This window comes from Diceros bicornis, chromosome 12 (genome assembly GCF_020826845.1).
Source record: "Diceros bicornis minor isolate mBicDic1 chromosome 12, mDicBic1.mat.cur, whole genome shotgun sequence".
Classification (NCBI taxonomy): domain Eukaryota; kingdom Metazoa; phylum Chordata; class Mammalia; order Perissodactyla; family Rhinocerotidae; genus Diceros; species Diceros bicornis.
Genome location: NC_080751.1, coordinates 22,953,744 through 22,975,811, shown reverse-complemented (window position 1 = coordinate 22,975,811; position 22,068 = coordinate 22,953,744). Strand labels below are relative to the sequence as shown.

General features: G+C 40.0%; 1 protein-coding gene across 4 annotated transcripts in view; it reads right to left on the bottom strand.

The window, feature by feature from the left end:
- The window catches only part of SERTAD2 (SERTA domain containing 2), a 110,723-nt gene extending 89,900 nt beyond the window's left edge, over positions 1–20,823 (bottom strand). For 2 of the 4 annotated variants that reach the window (XM_058551090.1, XM_058551089.1), the window contains exon 1: positions 20,183–20,822. Coding sequence is in view for 1 of the 4 variants with exons in the window: in XM_058551086.1 (XP_058407069.1) it covers positions 9,174–9,244 (71 nt within the window). In the remaining 3 variants the exon portion in view is untranslated. Of the gene's footprint in view, positions 1–9,173; positions 9,282–20,182 lie in introns of those variants that run through there. The other 2 variants (XM_058551086.1, XM_058551091.1) reach the window with 2 other exon arrangements.
- Between the last annotated feature and the right edge of the window lie 1,245 nt (positions 20,824–22,068).

Sequence of the window (22,068 nt, the reverse complement as noted above, 5' to 3'; positions counted from 1 at the left end):
TACCTCACGCGGTGGCTGCAGCTGAGGGTGTTCAATAGGACACTGCTCCTGAGAGTGCTTATAAACTGCAACGCACCATGCAAATCCAGGTGGTATTACTATTTGTAACAAATCTGCCAAAAGAGCATTTTTCAACAAACTCTGAAGTGTTGAAACAAGAAGCGAATGCTTTTATGAAGGGTTAAAACTAAAATTCGACTTTGTTTTCTGCTCTTGTGATATCCACTGCGGAACAGACAGCAAGACAACTGCTTATGAGTTAAAATCTAAGCCCCACTTGGCTCTCCCACTGCTCTCCCACTGCCTCCAGTTATCTCACATCTGTCCTCTGCCCTTACTACTATTTGTTTACAATTACAAACAGCCTCTTGCAGTGATGAGAAACTCCACTGCTGTTAAATGATAAACTGGGACACTTGCAGCATCAGTTTTTTTAACTTAAAGCTGGGCTGGGCAGACCCCCTGCGGCCATTCCTGTAAGAAGTGGGTGTGGGCTTCCCCCAAGGGCAGTGCTGGGGAAGCCCCCCCCCCCCCCCCCCCCCCCCCCCCCCCCGCCACAGCACCCCCCTGCTGTTGTGCACACTGCGCGGGCCACTCACTGCAAAGGCGGCTCCACTCCCACAGCAGACCCAGACCTGGAGACTTCGCTGCACAGCACAAGTGAGTGGCTTTGGCCGGCAGCTGTTACTTGCTCCTTATTCTTTGCCACTCACAGAAAGAAGCGCAAGATGGTGAGAAGGCAGTGACTTGTTTTCTTTGTTAAAGCAGATTTTATGTACTTCACCTCTATTCCTTCAACCTGCTGTAATTTTAAAAACTGGCAGTATCATCTTTTAAGGGCAAAACTAGTTTTTTCCATTTAATGAAATAAAATGCAAAATAAAGTCTTTTGGTTCATTTTAAGTTATGCAATAAAATACATTTCTTTCATCCAAAGTGCACTTTTTTTCTGGAATATATTTTAGTCAACTACTGTATAGATGCTAGTTTATTGAGGCTGCTAATATACTTCTGATTAGCTTCATTTAGAATTCATTTTTGAGTACCTACTGTGCGCCAAAGTGCAGTTTTGGAAAGTAGTTTATTTTTTGGGGGAAGCAGTTTATTTTTTTTAATTATATGTGCCTTTTAATACATAGGGTTTTAACACATTTTCTATCAGGGGTAAGCTAAAATCAACATTAATTTGCATTCCCTAAACATACACTTTAAAATCAGGGGAGCTGGCTCAAATTGGGGCATTCAGCAGAGAAAGTAAGGTCCGAGTAATTTACTGTGGATAGTCCACACATCTAAACACCATTCCTGCCTATTACTAATGTCACATTGAAAAACGGGCTCAGAGTCACAAACAGAAAACGAAGAGTTAATTACAACCTGAAATACTCCCAAACCATTCAAGCAACTATAAATCACGGAAGGTAGTTCTTTTTCACTTTTTATAACTGCCTGAAAATAAACTAGAAGTGGGCACATGAGAAAGACAACTATTTTATATAACAAATAAGTTTTATTTTAACCAGCAGTTCAACTCTCCCCTCCTTCCCAATAAAATTCTGATTTCTAACTAATAGAACAGTCCTTTCATGTTGTTTTTGTCTCTTCCAGTTAACAACACAAAAGAATTACGATTATTCATCCTCTCAATTTTATGTAGCTTTCAGAGGCCAAATGACGAACACGATCATCTTGTTAATAAATCTTTCCAATTAAGCTGGTGAGTGTAGACTTAACACTAGATTTTTCAAAAGGCTCCCTTTGAGGCCCGGGAGTGGGTTATCTTATTGTCTAGGAGTTCCCAAATGTAACAACACTGTATCTGATTTTAATGCACAGATGTCCTGACTGGAAAAAAAACTCATAAATCATCATCCCACACATTTTAGATGGGAGAGGAAGTAACAGAATAGAACAATTAACAACGTCTAAAGAAGTTTTTAGTATAGTGAAAAGAGAGACAAAACAGTATTTCAAAGGCCTGCATTTCAGTCATTCCACCACTTGCTAACTTTTTAATTCTCTGAACTTGAGTTAGCTCACTTCCAAAATAGGAGTAACTACAGTTCTGCTCATCACACAGGTTTCTTGTTAGGATTCTATGTGAAAATTCAAGGATAAATACTTTACAAGCAGTTTTAAAGGGCTACCTCAGTATTCCTGACATTAATGAATTTCTCTGCATTGCATTTATTCGAGTGTGACTGAAGATGATGAAAGCCAGTGACAGGCCTTCAACAGTTCTGCCAATTGAAAATCTCTAAAGTGGGTCCGCTATCACTGCTGCATGGGGTGACGTCAGGCTGTTGTTTACAGGAGAAGAAAGGCTGCCAATTTCCACCGACCAGAAGACCACAGTAGTCAGCCTCCTTCGGCTGCGTGTGAGCAAGAATGGACTCTTTATGTGTGGCGTGTGTGTACATGCAGTGGTTCACATGCGGGGCACCAAAACAAGAAAACTGCTTTGTGTGTGCCCGCTAGCACGCATTCTGGGTCTTAAGTTTTCACTAAGAAGACCAATCACAATTGATCAAAATGCAACTTTCACTTTTGTTACTCTGAAGGAAAAAAAAAACCTCTCAGAAACATCCTCAGTTTGATTTTTTTTAAAGCATTTCTAAACCAGAACTAATTTTAAACCAATTCTGCTAGTTTTTACAGACTCCTCCTCACGTTCTACAAACATTCACTAACAAAAAGAATTATGGAAGATACATTGCAAAGCACAGAGTTTTATAGGAACGACTTCACTTTCAGAGTGGTTGGAGTCGCTTTCTCCTATAAGTTCAGGAAGTACTCACTCAAGTAGTAACATACTCTAACTGAATCCACTTTGAGGAGATATTTTGTTAAGCTTATTACTATAAAGGAAAAAAAATCTGGCTTATTAACATATGCCCATTCATGAAATTTCCTGGCAGAAAGCAGCCTTACATTAAATCAAATTTAGAAGGGCAAAAAGAAAATAGGGGCTGCATTCATTATACTCTTTCTTCAACTATCCATCACCTTCTGGGACAGCAGTCAAATCAGGAATACTCTGAGAACAGATCACGTTTACAACTGGCACTGACTTTACTTCAGACAATAAATCTAGTGTAAATCCTAACACTGGAACACGGAAGAAGAGACGTCGGAAATATTTTCGGTACCTGGAAATGTATTTTTTGGGGTCTCGTTGTAAGTATATCTGAAAAGGAGAGAAACTACAGCTGTTAGAAAATGAAGTTGAGGAAGAATCCTGAGTTCTGTTTTTGGTTCTGCAGCTGATTATAGTATAATCCTAGGTCAAATACCTAGCCACGATGTGCCTTGTTCTTATTCTTACCTGAGAAATGGGGATGATAATAGCAAATACTATTTTCCAATTTCTAGGAGAACATAAAAAAAGATAACGAGTGGAAGTCTTATGCAACATTACATCACAGGAATTAGAAAATAATAGAAACACGGGCTGGGAATCCAGCCCGATATTGGCCAACTCCTTTGAGAGCTGGAGAGGAAAACGTGCTAAACAAGTAGGAAGTGTTATTAGCACTTCCTTCATTTTACAGTTAGACATAACAGTAGCATAAAAAATATGGCACCAGCTCAACTTTTCCACGGCTGGTTCCAGCAAGTAACACTGGCTACACATTCTTAAACACATCAGGAAACCTGAAGGGCCATCCCTGGGCTCCTCCTTAACATGAACGCTAAAAAAGTATACCAGAAAACCTTCAGAAAAGTATGGAAAAAGTTTTAGATTATACTTGAAAATGGCTGTTACCAGCTTCACTCCTTTGTGTGGTGAAGGACACCTGAACACACAATTCAATGATGATGCAAAACAATGACAACAAAATGGCGGCATGTAGAAACATTAATAGTCTGACAGTCAGGGATGTTTTACAAGCGCAGGAATTTTATTGACTAAACAGAGCGCTGATTAGAGCAGAGCTGTACACATCCTGAGCCAGTACAAAGTTCATGAACTATATTTTTAATTTAAAACAAATAAAACTTTACATAAAGTAAAGGAGTCAACTTGCCAGTCAAGACAATCAGCAAAAGGAATAGTAAGAGAAACCAAATTGATGGTAATCCTCCATATTTAATATGTTTCCCCATCCAACTTACTTAAAATTCTAAAATAAACTGTGTGGACTTCATTTATGTTGCTCTTTCTGGTTGTCAAACTGACAGGGTCACTATAAAGCAATTATAAATGCACACCGAGAAAATGAGGGCATATGAAGAGCAGAAATTTATAATTGGATTGACCAAGTCCCTGAGTTTCCACCTATGACACATCATAGCTTAACTGCTGCACTCCAGGATACCAGAGCATCATCTGCTCTATGGTAGGCTCTTCAGAAAAGTCATAGTATACTTGCTCGCTATGCATTTGCTTCACGAACTGCCTCCTTGAGAGCACAAAGGGTTCCAAGAACTCACTACACTAATGCTCATAAGTGACTACTGAATCATTTCAACTTCAAAGACATACCTAATAAAAGAAAATTCAATTCCATTTCTGTAACTGACTGAACAGGACAGAACTTCTCTTTGTGAAGAACTTTTTCCTAGTCCTATAAACATGTCTTTTTTTTTTTTCTGATCACATAATGGTGTACTGAGTTTGCACTAATACCTGTATCCAGTATTCAAAAGGTAAAGGATAAATATTCCAAAGTGCATCTCATTTCATATTCCTAAGGTAAGAAGCAGGCATACTGCTAGCTGGAGTGTCAACAACATAGACCAAACACAACTTTGCAAGCTTTCAAAAGAGTAATTCTCACACCAACAATGCCTATAAGGATACAAATGGCTAATATAAGATGAAGCAGAAGAACCAAAGAAAAGGGGTCCACTTTAAATTTAGGGGAAATCCATTAAAAAAAAAAAACTTTCTTATTCATATAATTATTCAAAAATAAAAGTCATAGTTTCTCCAAAAGAAGTGAAACCCAGGTCACCAGAACAGTCACCAGAGATGATATGAAATGATTAGTAGGTCACACAGATGAACAAAAAGTGGTGGCAACAAGCCCTCTTCTTCATCACCCCCCAACACAGATTCTTTGCCCATCTCCCTGTCCAGTCATCATGGAGGAGCAAAACAAAACAAACAAGTCTAGTCCAATGCCTTTATGTCTCTATTAGTGATCCCAAATTAGCCCAAATAGAAAATGCTTCAGTTTTCATCATACTGCTATTACGATGCATAAGTACTGCAAAAAACAAAACCAAGGGGGCCAGCCCCGTGGCGTAGCAGTTAAGTGCGTGTGCTCTGCTGCTGGCTGCCCGGGTTCACATCCCGGGTGCGCACCGATGCACCGCTTGTCAGGCCATGCTGTGGCAGTGTCCCATACAAAGTGGAGGAAGATGGGCACGGATGTTAGCCCAGGGCTAGTCTTCCTCAGCAAAAAAAGAGGAGGATTGGCATGGATGTTAGCTCAGGGCTGATCTTCCTCACAAAAAAAAAAAAAATTTCATGACCCATGTCAATCTAGTGCACGGGTCACTTACCACTCAGTACTCACTATGTTAATGATAACATGTGAAACAAGTCGCAGTAAAACTCCACAAAAGAGGGCCGGCCGAGTGGCACAGCAGTTAAGTTCACGCACTCTGCTTCAGCGGCCAGGGGTTTGCGGGTTTGGATCCCAGGCGTGGACCGAGGCGTGGACCGACGCACCACTTGTCAAGCCATGCTGTGGCGGCGTCCCATATAAAGTAGAGGAAGATGGGCATGGATGTTAGCCCAGGGCCAATCTTCCTCAGCAAAAAGAGGAGGATTGGCAAGGGATGTTAGCTCAGGGCTAATCTTCCTCTCACACACACACACACACACACACACACACACACACACAACACTCCACAACAGTGCTGAGAAGACAGGAGTGTCCCTGGATCACAAGGTTTTCATGCTAAGTTAGGAAAAGATGGACTGCATCACTAGCAGAGTCCATGACTTGGTCAACAATAAAACTAAATTTATGGCTAATAACAGACAAATTTTCTGATAATCAAATTTTTCAACCATAATACAATTCTAATAGTACCCTTAAACTGCCCTTTATTTTTGTCCAGCTGCAATTAAAAAAAAAAATTACTTCTGAAAACTCAAAGTGACCAATAAGTGTCCCCAAAGTGCTTCATGACTAGTCACATAGCATATAGTTAAAGATGCACAAATTAAATGGTGCAATGCTTAATAGAGCAAAATGAACTCATGGCCCTAAAATTTCCCCGTGGTATTTAGGTCTTTCAGAAATAATAACAAAAATTATTCTCCAAGAATAACCTCTTTTCCAAATAATTTTTTAAAAGCTACTGTATATATATTTCTCTTAGCTGGTCAACAAGTGTTCGTTGGTTATGCTGCAATTTTCAGTCAAAATAAGAATTCCTTATGAAAAATGAAAACAATAAATGACCTGAGACAAAAACAGTTTGCCCTTAGACCCCATTCCACACAACTTTAGGCTCTGCCCGTTAGAGGCTCCAGGACAGAACACAGAAATGACAGAATGCAGAAAGAAGCAAAGACAAAGCCCTGGCAATTACTCTATCACTAGAGTATGAGTCCTGGATAATAAGAGGCAGATAGCGCACTGCTCTCCAACTCACTGTCACTTGGATCTTTGTTCCATTCTCTCAAGGAGACTAAAAAGTAGGGGCAAAAGTAGAAGCACAGTTGAAACATTTCTGGCAGGAAGGTAAAAAAGAAGGTGAGTCAATCCCAACTGCTTAGCCTTGATTGGTTTTACCTGCCTCATTGAGAGTCTGAGGCCAGGAATACATCCCGACCCAACTACTACCCCACGAGCACTGTTGCCATGGTATAGCTATGAACAGATGTTCCCTACGTATGACTTTTCACATCACGGCAAAGACAGCCTTATTCTATTTAGGAAATTAAATGTTAGTTTGAGCTTTTGGATCTTGATTTTTGCTTTCTTTTCATTTCTTTTTTTAACACTGGGTATTGGAAATAAAAATAAAATCTGGCATTAGATGGGAAACAACAGCAATTTCACTTTTCATTTCATCCTCTGGGCCACTGGTAGCAAACCTTAGCTAAACAGTAAAAGCATTTGTTACACAACAAAGGGAATCTTGTCCACAAAACTCTTCTGCAAGATACTAAAATTAAAAATTTGCCCCCGAAAAAACCAAGCTTCACAAGCTACAACCATATGTCACCCTTTTTAAAAGTAACAAATCGCACTTCGAGGAAACGCAATACAAATTTCAAACTTTTTCTTTTTTCAAAACCTTAGCACTTTTAACAAAAACTATAGCCACAATGTCCCTTCTCTGGCTTCTTTAATAAAATTACAATTGATTTCAGAGTTGTGCTTTCATCGTGCTGCTTCATAATTTAGCGTTCACAGAACCTTCAGTTGAGATGTACAAGAAACATCAGCACACACTTAAACAGTTCTTTTAAAAAGTATCCCCCTGACTGAAACAATTCATCCAGCAGAACCTTTGAATTATGGATGAAACCATTCAAAATCTGAGTATTTTCAGTATTCACAGAGCTTAACAGATCAATAGACACCTTGTCAACACTAAATCTAAAGATAAAGTAAAAAAACTGTAACTGAAAAGGGACAAGCCAAAGTTCAGCATCTTCCAAGCAACAGAGACACCAGACTTTTCATCTTCTATTCCCTTGCCATGGAGGCTAGCAGGAATTAAATATTCTACTTGAGGGGTCAAGACGGATCGACAGTTCTCCTTCAAGAGTGAGCCCATTGTTTAGGAAGAAAATTCAAAAAGAAAGGGGAAGATCTTCCCATGTGATTGGGTTGTGACAATTTTACAGGACTTTGCAGGTGTCTCAGGAGTGCTTTAGAAAACCCACAGGGGAAAAATATGACAATCCCTCTCCAGATACTTCGAAAAGGGCATGCCTGAGCAAAGACCCTCCAGCACTCACACATACTGGAAAACACGGCTTTGGAAGATGACTTTCTCATGGTGGGTGAGAGAGGGTTCAAGACCAAACAATCCAAAAGAGATCTGCTGGTAAATTAGACACAATTCTTTTTAGAAAGTAAGTTTTAGAGAAACCAGATAGTGTAGACAGAGACTACACTATCAACGTAAGCCTAGATTTTCCCGAAGTATCAAAGACCTGGTCTATCCTGGACAAATAAGATACCGTATTTCAAATATAGCATTTTACCTTGCTGACTTTTTCACAGGTCATGGTACACTTCTTTTTCCATCCCCAAAGCCCCAGTACATAATTGTATATTCTAATCGTTAAGTCCTGCTAGTTCTATGTGAGCCGGCACCACAGCACGGCTACTGACAGACGAGCGCGTCGAACTTGAACCACTAGGCCATCAGGACTGGCTGGGTGCATTTCTTTTAATAAAAGGGGAAAAATCTATTTCAACTCTGTTGTTTTTACGAATAGCGACATTAAAGAGATTTTTATTCACATATGATCTAGATCTTGATAAATATGTACACACTGTTGACGTTTCCCTTCCCTGGCTTTGGAATAATATAAAGTGAAAGTGAAGTACATAAGAAGAAATAAGATGGGCCAAGACAGGTTAATGGACGGTATTTGACCAATGTGCAACATTCACATAAAATTCCATGCCCTAGATACTGAAGTAAGAGGGCAGGTAAGAGACTAGTTAAGGGAGAGTCACTGACACGTGTTTACTAGTATGGAGTGTGGCAGTGTCAAAGGAAGACAGAACTTCCTATAAGATGGAAAGGGGAGAAGAAAAAAATAGGAATTAGCATTTATTAAACATCAGCTTTGTGCTTGTTGCTTTACCTATTTTATATCAGTTAATAATCACAGAGGTAGTTACCACTGTTCCCATTTTACAGCAAAGAAAACAGAGGCTTAGAGAAGAGTAATGAACACTGTTAGTGGTATAGCCAAAATCCATTCCTTCCATCCTCTCCCTAAGAGAACCCCATCCCCAGGTTACTGGTCCAGACATGAGCAGAAATGCCAAATCAGACAGAAAGACTGACAGCCCAGGACTGTGGAGAGGTTTCTGACTTCCTCTGGATACCATAACATTTGGATATGAACCAGCTTGAGCAAGGACCCAAAACAGAAGCTGGAGTCAACAAGGAGTCTGGCTCAGCAGAAAGATGCTAAGAACCCGAGCTACAGAACTGCCCGACCCTGGAGCCTGCCCTACCTCTGGATTTGTTGTGAAATAATAAATTGCCTGATGATTCCAGCGAGCTCGAGGGCGGTTTCTGAAAGCATCCCAACTGACACAGGAATTGAACTTCTCCAAGGTCACCTGCAGTAAATGGCAGAGCAAGTACATGAACCAATACCATTCTGGCTTGAAACTGGGCTTTTTCCACTAAACCACACTGTGGCATGAACTTTGATAAATGTTTTTTCTCATGATATGATCATGAGATGTTAGAGCTAGAAAGGATCTTACCTCACCATACATAAGAAAATGCATTTACTTCACAAAAATGTTTGAAGTAGTGGCCTTACTTGCAAACACAGAGAAGAAACATATCTTTAGCCAAAATTCTCAGAATTTCATATTCTGCAGAACTTCTCACTTCATATGCACTTGATTTTTAGTGGAATATGAACTCATATACTTTTAATAAATGGAAATGAGGTCTAGAACAGCATTCCCAAGTTATTATTAATTTTCTTAGGTGTGATAATGGTATTGTGGTTACGTAGGGGAATGTCCTCATTCTCAGGAGGTGCATACTGAAGTATTTAACGGTAAAGAGTCATGATGTCTGAAACTTACTTTCACATGGAACAAAAAAGCAATTACAGCAAAAGGTTAATAATTACTGAATCTAGGTAGAGGGAATATGGGTGTTCACTGAATTATTCTTTCAAGTTTTCTACATGTTTGAAAAGCTTTACAATAGAAAGTTTGGGTGTCGGGGAATACGGTATGGGAGAGAGCACTGAAGAGCAGTTTCAGTTACCCACGGTCAACTGCAGTACCAAAAATATTAAATGGAAAATTCCAGAAATAAACAATTATAAATTTTAAATTTAAAAGTTTTAAATTACTCACTATTCTGAGTAGTGTGACGAAATCTCGAGCCTTCCCTCTCTGTCCTGCCTGGGATGTGAATCATCCCTTTGTCCAGCGTATCCACGCTATATATGCTACCTGCCTGTTAGTCACTTACTAGCCCTCTGATTAACAGATCGACTGTCACAGTATGGCAGTGCTTGTGTTCAAGTAACCCTTTTTTACTTAATAATGACCCCAAAGCACAAGATTGGTGATGTTGGCAATTCGGATATGCCAAAGAGAAGTTATTGTTGTTAATCTCTTCATGTGCCTAATTTATAAATTGAACTTTATCATAGGTATGTATGTATGGGAAAAACCATAGTATATACAGGGTTCAGTATTATCCTCGGTTTCACGCATCCACTGGGGGTCTTGCAACGTATCCCCCGCAGATAAGCAAGGGACTACTGTACAGTGCGGCTATACATTAGAATAACCTGGGGACTTTTTTTTTTTTTTTTTTTTGTGAGGAATATCAGCCCTGAGCTAACATCCTGCTGAATCCTCCTCTTTTTTGCTGAGGAAGGCCGGCTCTGAGCTAACATCTATTGCCAATCCTCCTCCTTTTTTTTTTTTCCCCAAAGCCCCAGTAGATAGTTGTATGTCATAGTTGCACATCCTTCTAGTTGCTGTATGTGGGATGCGGCCGCAGCATGGCCTGAGAAGTGGTGCCTCGGTGCGTGCCGGGGATCTGAACCCAGGCCGCCAGTAGCGGAGCACGCGCACTTAACCGTTAAGCCACGGGGGCCGGCCCAACCTGGGGACTTTTAAAAATATTGAAGCCAGGGCCTCACCCTGAGTTGTGGCCTGGGCATGGGTAATTCCAGTGGGTCCTGCTGGTATGAGAGAAAGAGCCTGAGCTTTAAAGTCACAACTCATGAATACTCTGATAGTCCCAATTCCACAAAGACAACTCTGAATATTTTTCTAGACTATTTTTTTATTCATGAAAAATTGCCAGTGTTTTAAACTTAACGTAGGCATTAATTCCACCAATAAAGAAATTTCCCTGAAACATACATTGGGTGACATAAGGAATATTCAATTAATATTAAACCATCACTTTAACAAACGTATATTAAGCCCTCCGTGCTGTGCTCAAGACACGGGAGCAAGAAGAATGGAGCAGGCTTAGTTCTTTCCTACACAAATCTATTCATGGAGTCTATGGTCTAACATGCCAAAATTTAATTTATAAAAATAAAAAAAAAGAACAATATTTAAAGAGAAGCATTAAGCCATTTAACCTCTTTTTTTAAAAAAAAAAAGTCTTACTAAAGCATGCTCTTTATTCCACGCCAAAGATGAGTCATAATCTGTTAAACTATAAGGAAAAGAGGATTCCTTGAAAAATACACAACTCCAGTTCTCCAAATTCAAATTTGTGCAAATTACTTAAAGATACTCCAGCGAGCCTTACATATGGAAAAAAGCTCTCTAAGGTCCAATATCAAAATTTCAGCTGGCGTATAGGTCTCCTCTGTTCTATTTGTCTTTCTGAAAATATGTGTGTCTGGGGTATGGGATAGAGGTGAATAAATGGTAGATAAAATAAAATAGAGAAATAAAAAATAAATAACAAACTTTAAAAATATAATTTTTATAACAGAGATTTTATTTTGAAAATATACCTTACAACCTACATGGCTTTTTTAAAAAAAGCTTTATTGATATACATAAATGCATATATTTAAAATGTATAATTTGGTAAGTTTTGACATATGTATATACCCTTGAAACCATCAGAGCAATCAAGATAATGAACATAACTATCCTAGGTGGCCTTTTGAATTAAACAGATGTGTGATGATTCTAGCACAGATACAGTTTTCAGGAAAAGAAACTCTTCACAGAAATTGTTGTTTAAAAAAAACAAAGAAGGCTCCACACAAATGTCCAACTACTTTCATTAACAGATAAACATTGAGGCTTTAGATTTATTTCCCCTAATTTGAATCTAAGAGAGAAGCATATATTGTATTATTCTATCTTAGATTTAAGTCCAAATAAACAAATAAATGCACTCTAAAAATAAAAAGATTCTTAATATTTTCAAACACCCAGGAAAATGAAAACAAAAGCCATAGTCACAGTGCATTATGCCTGAGAATTTAAACACACACATCAGGAATTTTGGCTAATTCCAAAGCAAAACAATTTAGAAAGATTATACCTACCTATCATAGCAATATATACAGACTTCCTAAATTTGGCATATTAGGCCCAGAGCATGCCCATCTCACAGGCAAGGCTAGTCCAGGCAAAACCGAGGAAGAAAGAGCATATCTTCAGCAACTGTCAAAAGCCTCCATCTCTACTTCTTTTCTCCCCTTTCAGTGTTTCTTCCATTTTTCAGTGAACTCCCCTTGTCCACAGGGCCCTCACTGATGTACCAGGCTTCCCAAAGCTATGGAATAATTTTTGTCCTCAAGAACCTAAACCATATCCATGGTGTGCCCATACATTCTATTCTCAGGCTCAGAGTTTCTGCTTTCTATGGGGATAGGTACCAAATGTAATAATTGGCTAAGATGTGTGCTGCATTCCCTTTCCGAAACTTCCCTCCCCTGCTGAGCAGTTGCAGTAGCTACCCTTAGGCGTCTAAGGCACAAAGAAGGCCTGCTAACCATCTTTGCCCAAACTTAAAAGGAAAGATTTCCCACCCAGGGTTTCCAAAAGGCAAGTTCATCTGACCTAGGACTAAGTTTACTGTAATGGCCTACACCAGACTTCTCATCAAGCTAAATGCCATATTGCCTAATACAAGAGATTTAATTTTCATGTGGGGATCTTTTGTCTCCCCAACTGGACTCACACTATGGACATGGGCCATGTCTTGTTAGTCTCTGATTCCCCCAAGCACTTGGGACATGTATTAAATATTTATGAATAAAAATAAAATAATTAATGAAAATCTTTATATTGTATTATATCGTATTAATGCTATTTTACTGCAAAAACACTTCGATAAATCTACTTTAATATTTGAGGTGGAAATGTAAACTAAGGGTTTTATTTGTTTGTTTAGGAACTTACATAGTTTTTACAATCATAGAAACAAAAAATTCGTTCTTTATGTACACTAGACAAAGCAAACTTAAGATGTTGTTGTTAATTGTGCAATATAGCTGAGATGATTATGCTTCCATTGTGCAATTTTTGGCATTACACATTTTTTTTCAGGCTCTATCACGAGGAAAGCAAAGCAAAGGGAGAAAACAACTTAAAAAGTATAAAGAAAACCTAGAAATTTCAGACCATGTCCCCTGTAAGGCTTCCCTGGTTCACAAATGAGGATGATTTCATGATTTCTGGTGGAAACACCAAGCAACATTATATATTTCAACTCAAACTCAACTGAAAAATATCCATTCAAATGGAGTTTTGTTTTGGGATTTAGGACTCCTTTTACACCAAGTCAAAGGACATAAAATCCATATGAAGAAATCTTACTTTTTTTCTATCATTATTACACAATGTTTAGTTATGACTACTCCAAATAGTAGATAACAAGCTCTATACACCAAAATAGTTTGGAATGTAATCTCCACAAGGATAGGAATGTTCGTCTCTTTCCTTCACTGCTGTAATCTATGAGCCGAGTGAGAGCAGCTGGCACACAGTGAGTGCTCAAGAAGTATCTGCTGAATCAACTGAGCCAATGAATCAATGAATGGAAGTCAGGAATGGGATAGAGGTGAGCAAAATAAAAAAAAAAGACCAAGCTTCTTCCATGAGGCATAGATTTTATAAAGTGCAATTTCTGAAAAATTTCTCATTTAATCAACTCCAAAATGCAGTTTATCTAATTTATATTTCAATTGTTAAATAAAAAGTCACAATGGACTGTTTTCTAAATCAAAAGGAGGATTCATTTTGTTTAATCAAATTGAAAGTTTTCTACTACTGATGTCTGAATAATGTTAGGTACTTTGAGAAACTATTAAGCATTCTCTCCAAACCAATGGATTTTGGTCCTTAGGAAAACTTTTACTCAAAGGATTTTTATGTACATCTTTTTAGTTTATAAATACATATTCATTTTCATACACTTTGATGTTCTGGGTGAAAAGAATCCTTAAAATCAAAACAAAAGTTAACTCAAAGGGATACATTTCATTTGAGACGAAGCCATGGAAAACAATAAAACTGATGGCTACCTCACCAGGAACCATTAATCATTCAACAATGGTGAACCCTGGAAAACCTCATGGTGGACATGGTCTGATGCTTGGTCTGGTTTTAAGGAGTTAAAAACAAAACAAAACAAAGGAGCTGCTCTTCATGTCTAATGTGATGTTCTCAAGCCAGCCACCCCCCATGTGGTCAGGTGGCTATGGTCATTGCCATCACAGCCCTCAGAACTTGCCATGGCACTGGGCACCCAGCAAAACAAAGTTGGGATGTTAGATGTTTCAAGGTAGTGTGGACAGAAAAAATTTTGTGGGTATCCTCCCATAAAAGAGATGAATAGAAAGGCAGTAAATAATAAACATATCACAGTTTTCCCTTTTAACCACCTCACATAAGCTAAAACTTGGTTTTAGGTTTACAAAAGGGCCCCTTACGTTTTGACGTTTTGTGTAGATAACATATCAGAGAGCTCATCTTTTGAGATAAGGCAAGGCAAATTTTCTATACAGTAGCCCTTTGCCTCAGTCCCATAAGAGCAGACTGAAATAAATGATAGCCTCTACTCCCTACTTTATACAGAGGCAAAGGCAAAAGAATGCTAAAGAAAAAAACCTGCTGTGATCAAGGAAAAAGGATATCAATGAGAAAAGAAGATAGAGCAAAATAAGAAAGATGCTGCACTAAAGGAAAGACAATTCATGTGGAAATATTAACAAAACTGAAAAACAATGGTAGAACAAAGGGAAAAGGATTGTGAAAAACAAAATTTACATTAAAAGTGAACTGTTTTGGTCATTTTATTTAATATGTTACACGTAAAGATTCAATATACGAAAGAGTTACACATACCACCACACAAGACATTATAAACATCAATGTGGACTTTAAATTCAAAAGTAGAGAAGAAATCTGATCATTTTAAGTTTCCATCAGTTGGCTGTCAAACAATGACAAAAGGACAATATATTTTTAAAAGTCGCTTTCTGCTTAGTAACCTTGCATTTGAGGATCACTGTTTACTATCCTTAATGTTAGTTCAAATAAATAATATTGCTTTGTATGTCCCACTCGTTTTAATAGGTCTTACTCTGAGTACACCAGATTTCATTTCCACCTAAAGAAGTGAGTAACATCATGAGATTGTGACAACTCTTCTGATAATAACCAGAGAGGTAAAGCTGAATTCAAAAAAACTTACATAATGTGCTAACTCTGAGCTTTTGACTTTTAAAGACTCCTAACTGATTTTTAGGGACAAGAGGAAAAAAACTGTTTCTTAAAATACAGCCTTTCCACATGTGTCTTCACTCACCTCCCTAAATAAAAGATTAGCTGGAATAAATGAAATCCTCCAAGCCTCTATATTCTGAAATGTGCACATTTCACTGCATTCAAGATACAAAACAAATCAGTATAAGGAAGAGTTCTATAGCCAAGTAATCCTTTTGAAATTTAAAAGTAAATAATATGATTAATTTTTCTCTTTGAATATACTTCTAATGGAATCTGATATATCTGAACATTTTTTCCTGCAACGCAAGTGCAAGTTTTACAAGCTTTAACTTAATAAAATGTATTATCCTCTAGATACATAGTTTGTTCTTACAACATCAACATCTGCTATAACCCAGGATGTACCAAAACTCAGTGTTAACATTTAAAATCCCATTCAATTAAACCAAAGTTCTTTGCTTCTTTTAAAGATACTTCATACATTTTTGTGAACATACCAATAATAGGTCTCTTCAAATATAAAGTCAAAAGGAAAAACGCCCTTCAGACAAAAGATCTAAAAAGTCATCATTTTTAAATAATGATAAACATCCATTTCTAAATGCTAATGTTTACTTTGTATTTGCTTGCATTTTGTCCTTCCCCAATGCTTTTAAAAAGCACTTACAACATAACCCTACAATGTCCTCTGTGAGTGAGGGCAGGGTAACTGCCTTCTCTCTTCCCACTGAAAAGATAAGAACATGGAGAGTCCTGGAGGTTAAGTGTAATGCTCAAGGTGACGTGCCAGTCTGTAGCATCACTCAGTCTAGAACTCCACAGATCTTAATTCTAAGTTCATGTCAACAGACAATACATATATTATTTCCCTCTCCTTTTGATCACTGGCAGAGTATAGATAGTAATCCATTTTCTTAATGTTAGAAGACAAGGATAGAAATCACAAGCCCCAAAGGTTGTTTCTATCCTCTTTCCTCTTCTTTCCAAACAATTCTTCATCAGAAACATTGTTTTTTTTAAAAGTTGGAGATATTACATACATCTATAAAATATTAATAAATACTCAACTGTCTTCACAAAAATGTTAAATGAAAGAATGAGATGTGAGGGACAGAAACAATGTCATGATAAAATGTGTCAAGTGAAAAATAAGTCACCTTCCACCTTGCAAACCACTTAAGTGTAGTTTCTAAGTGCCTATAAATTAATTTTTTTAAGTTTCATTTTAGATTGGCTGCTTTAAAAGTATAGGAACAGAAAAGGGCAAGTTTTCTAAATTAATTGTTTTAGCCAATGAAAATGAATATATTCAACCAAACTGGGTAACTGATGATTAGGTTGAACAAAGGATTATGTATACAAAATTATCCACATTGTATTAGATAGTTCACATATTTGAAAAGTTTTAACAATGTTATGAACCACTGTAACACTTCTGAGTAGATTAGTATTCAGATTTTGTTACTGAGAATCTCTCTTTCATGAACGATATTTCTTGCATTTTATAATTTCAGAGGGCACAGTAATTCAACTGGATTTTATTGACAAGTAAAACAGACTGATTCTATAAATGAAGCAGGTGGTAGGCCCCATCAATTCTGCTTATCTAAAAAAATATATTCCTAGGGGCCGGCCCCGTGGCGCAGCGGTTAAGAGGGTTAAGAGTGCGCGTGCTGCTGCTGGCGGCCCGGGTTCGGACCCCAGGCGCGCACTGACGCACCGCTTGTCAAGTCATGCTGTGGCGGCGTCCCATATAAAGTGGAGGAAGATGGGCACAGATGTTAGCCCAGGGCCAGTCTTCCTCAGCAAAAAAGAGGAGGATTGGCACGGATGTTAGCTCAGGGCGGATCTTCCTCACACACACACACACACACAAATATATATATATATATTCCTCAACTGTGTAATGCCTATTAAGTGTACAGTGAAGTTTAAGTGTTTTACTTACTAATTACATATACTTCCTTTATGATTCTTATTACACAATTTACTACAGCTATTTCAAAAGCTAATTATTTACTAAGACTGCCCAAGAGAAAGAGATTCACTCTTGAATGGAAAGAGAAATAAAGCTTTGGTCCTTAAGGAAATGATGCCTTTTTATTTTCACAGTGTTAGTTTGATAAATACTCTTTATTATTTTTAATTCCAAAGCCGTTAATAACATCACATCATCATTTGGGACATTCAAAATCTAATTTGTATTATTCATATTAACTATAACAACACCCAACTTAGTGACAGAAAGTTTTGGAGTCAGAAAGTCTTACTATAAAAAATGGACATGGTTATCAAAGAAAGATATTCGATATGCACTGTTCAGACTATTTTAAGTTTAATCTTCAAAGTGAAAAATATTTTCCTAATGAAACATAAGTTATACTGTAATTCCCCTCATTTACTCTCTATTTACAAAAATAATAATTGAGAACGTACAAGTTCAACTCAACAATGCAAATAATAGTATTCTGCACAATATCACTTATAATGTCATTCAACTACTCATAAACAACTTAAGAATAACATTATTTAATTCATTCCACAACATTAATTAAGCTTCTTTATGTACCAGGCACTCTGCTAGGCACTGGAGTTTAAAATATGAATGAAACACTATTCTTACTGTCAAAGAGCTTTCTGTTCAGTAGAGAAGATTGCAGATAACAGCAATTGTGTGATAGGTATCACTATAATAGAGGTATGTATAGTCTATGATGCATGTTTAAATGAAAGAGTGACCAAGTCAACTCATCCAACAACTAAATTTCATAAAGACTCATATATATTCTAGTCTAAAAGTATAAATCCCACAAAACATCATGAATATTGATAAGAATTCTGCTTATTTTGATAGCAATAATTCTTTACCTTTACAAAAAATTTACTTCTAAAAAAGTCACCCATGTTTCAAGACATACAAGGAGCATAACAGAGAATAACACTTGGAAAGACGCACCAAACACTAGTCAAGATCTTTGCATATATTAACTTATTTCGATCTCACAATAACCCCACGAAGTAAGTGTTTTTATGATTCCCATTTTACAGATGAGGAATCTGAGGTTAACTTGCCCAAAGTCAAAGAGAGCAAGAGGCAATGCTGGGACTTGAACCTACAGACTCTGGTTCTGGAGGCCCCACTCATGCATTACACTAGACATCCTCTCTAAGGATGGCAGTGATGATGGGGCACCTAAGACTAAGTCCTCTGTGGCATGCATTCTCATTTATTCTTACAGCAACCCTTTGAGGAAAAGTCATCCTTCCCATTTACAGGAGAAAACCAGCACAGGCCAGGTCTGAAACTTGCCCAAGGTCAGCTAGCCATGGAAGGATGGCGGCGGCAAGATTCAAACTCAGGCAATATGGCTCCCCTATGCTGTGAGGCCTGTCAAGGATTCAGTCTTACACTCATGAAAAAGGCCACACGATGAAATTTATTAAACAATTCAAAAAGGGCTTGTACAAGTCTTCCTGAAACACTCTGCAAGGCTGGGGGGCTTATGACAGCATTTCCTTACGACAGCACTTACATTTGAGTCAACTTTACTACTTTGGGCTGATCATAAACACATTTCTGCTCTTTAAAAAGAAATCCTTCTGGAGAAACTTGGCAGATTTCAGTAAAGGAACAATCTATTCTTTAAAATTAAATTTAGTAACAACTTATTCTGGTTAGTCTGAAAGAAAAGGAGAGAATGAGCTACTAAGCGGCCTTTCCTGTACTTTAATATTTCAAAACATGTTTGGTTTGGCCTAATTTGAATCTTGTGGACAACTAGACCAGAACTTGATTCAAAAAGAGTAAGACCATTTTAAATAGGCTGAATTCTCAAAAGTGACCTCAGAAGCTGATTCAGAGTAACTATTTCTTATAATTTTTACTTTTATCTCAAAATAAATATTAAAGATGCATAAGGCAAGATTCTCATAAAGCATACATGGGCAAGTGTGTGTACTTTTGAGCTACCAACAACCAAGACACCAAACTAAAATTTTACAAAATTCTGTAGCATGACATGGCTTAAGAGCAATCAAGTATACAAAAGAGGGATATCAGAAGAATAAAAAATCCCTACTTACCCTTAACACACCCCACTGTGCCCAGTGACTGAGAAATAAAAAATTCAGTGTTGTAATTTCTCACTAGAATAGAGGTGAACTAAAGACGAAGTGTCAAGCTGGATTTCCATCTTATCTTGCTTCCCTCCAACAGGTTCAAAGACTTCATAACCTTTACTTTACTACTGAATTCTATTTTTCCAAAAGGAAACCTATAAAACTATTTTAAAATAGAAATAGTAAGCCATGCCACTAGGTAACCTCTCTTCCCTTGTTCTATCACCACACATTCAAATCAGAAATACCTTTTCCTTTGCCTTAACTGAATAAAAGTTTAACTCGGGTTTGGAGGAAAATGTACCCATTAGCCTTTTTAGACTTTTTGCAGGTCACAGTCTATCAGATCACATCGCTATTACCGCTCACTAAGCATCCTAAAGACAGAAAGCATGCCATTACCGTTCATTTTACAAGCGTTATAATGCCCCGATGGTGGAAGTCTGGCAGTACCTAGAAATACAGCAAGGCTGGTGAATAAGGAGTCGAGGGGCGGGAGAAGAGGGAGCGAGAGAGGGAGGGAGGCAGTCGCCACCTCAAATCCACGCCGGACCAGGAACCACCAGCACACAACGTGATCTCTAACCTCCCCAGAGTGGACCGGCCACATCTTTCCAGATGCCCCCCAAACCCAAGACGGTACTCACCCTTCTGCGAAGAAGTGGGCACCGGGTCCAGCTCCGAGACGGGTCGGGGTGGCAGCGAGGGAGGGGACGTCTGGGCTGTGGGCGGGGGGTGTCGGTGCGTCACTCGAGTGCAGGACGGTGAGTTCCAGGGGTGGCAGCGGAGAGGAGCGGGGAAATCAAGTCACGGCCCAAAAGGGAGGGGGTGGAGAGCCCCCTTCCTAAAATAAACCCACCGGCCCCTGCGACCCCCTGCCCCAGGGAGGGAAAAAAAAAATCAGGGGAAATAATAGCTGACAAATCTCTAAAACGCCGAGGAGCGAGGAACAGACTTTAATTTTATAGGGGGGAAACTGAGCGAGGGCTGGAGGGGAGACAGAAAGAAGTGGCTCTGGGTCTATCCCATGCCTTTGCAGTCCCCGAGCAGAGGAGGAGGCTGGCTGAGGGGAAGTTGCAGCGGCTCCTGAGGAGGAGGCGGCGGAGGAGGAGGTTACACCGTAACAAGTACAGACAGACAGCCATGGATCAGAGGGGAGCTGCGAGCAGGGGCGGCCGCGGCGGGGCGAGCGGCGCGGCGGCAGCACCGCCTGCTCGGCTCGCTCAAGACATTTAATTGGATTGATGGGTTGTGCAGTGACTCACAGACTTTACAGAGTCGTACAGCAGTCCCCGCCCAGCTGGACAGGGGAGATGCGGCGAGGACGGGCGGGGTAAGGGGCCGTGGAAGAGCCGGCAGCGGAGGAGGTGACTGAGAGGGCGAGGCGTTGGGGGGGCGGGGAGCGGGGCGGAGCCACCCAATGGCGAGGCCCGCCGCTCCGACGGGCGTGGGCGTCGGCCAATGACGGCGCGGCTCCATAGGCGGCTGGCTTCGCCCCTGGCCCAATGAGTCTTCTAAGGACACTGCCGCGAACCGGGCGGGGGAAGTGGAGTGGGGGGTGGGGAGAGGTGGGTGGACGTTGAAGTGGGGGGTGGAGGGAAGGATGAGGCGCCGGAGACCGGCGGAGTCACTCTGCCCTCCTCGCTCCAGAAGTGCGCCTTCCGCCAATCCGAGGGCCGCATGGGGGTGATGGACGCAAGCGTGTGACCAATGAGGAGGAGAAGGTGCCGCAGCGAGCCGGAGGGGAAGGAGTGGGCGGGCCACCGCCCTCCTCTCTCTCCCGCGGCCGGGTCCTCCCTCCCGCCCGGTTCGGGTCAGTCACGCAAATAACAGTGTGAGGGCTGGGGCCGCGCGGTGGGGGTGGCGGAGGGGCCGCGCTGCTGGCGGCGTGACAGAGATAGGGACTGGCTGTGCTGCCGACTCCGCGCCGGCAGGAGGAGGTGGCGGCGGAGGCTGGCTCCTTAGTCAGTTTGCAGACTGCTGCTCAGCGCTGCCTTGCGCTGCGGGGGAGCCCCTGCGGCCAAACCCCGCTTCCGAGGGGCAACCAGATTCGAAGTGAATCAGATCAAAACTTTGCCCCACGTCTGTGCAGCGCCCACTCTCGGAGACAGCTCCATGTGACGTCCTGCGGGGCTGTGCTGGGGGCTGGGGCTGGGACCTGAGGAGGCTGGAAGCCAGAGACCGAAGCTTGGCAATGGCATTTGCCTGCTTGCTTGCTTGTGTTTGGGGAAGTCAGGGTAGGGTGTGGACAGGTTGAAACAGCTCCTGAATACATACCATTTCTTTACTGAGTTTCTGGAAAAGGCACTTCTTAACCTGGCATGAGCGAATCTGTATGGGCTTTGCTCTTTTAATACATGTGTATACCTCCAACCCTCCCTCCCGCACCACTCTTTCTCCCGCTTCTCTGCCCACCCTCCTCGCCTTCTACCCTGACCGCAGTGCTTCGGAGCGCTCACTATTAGATCTTCTCACTGCTCATTCCCAGGAGCTATGGCTTTTCTCAATTTCTTGCCTACTGTCCAGTAATCCT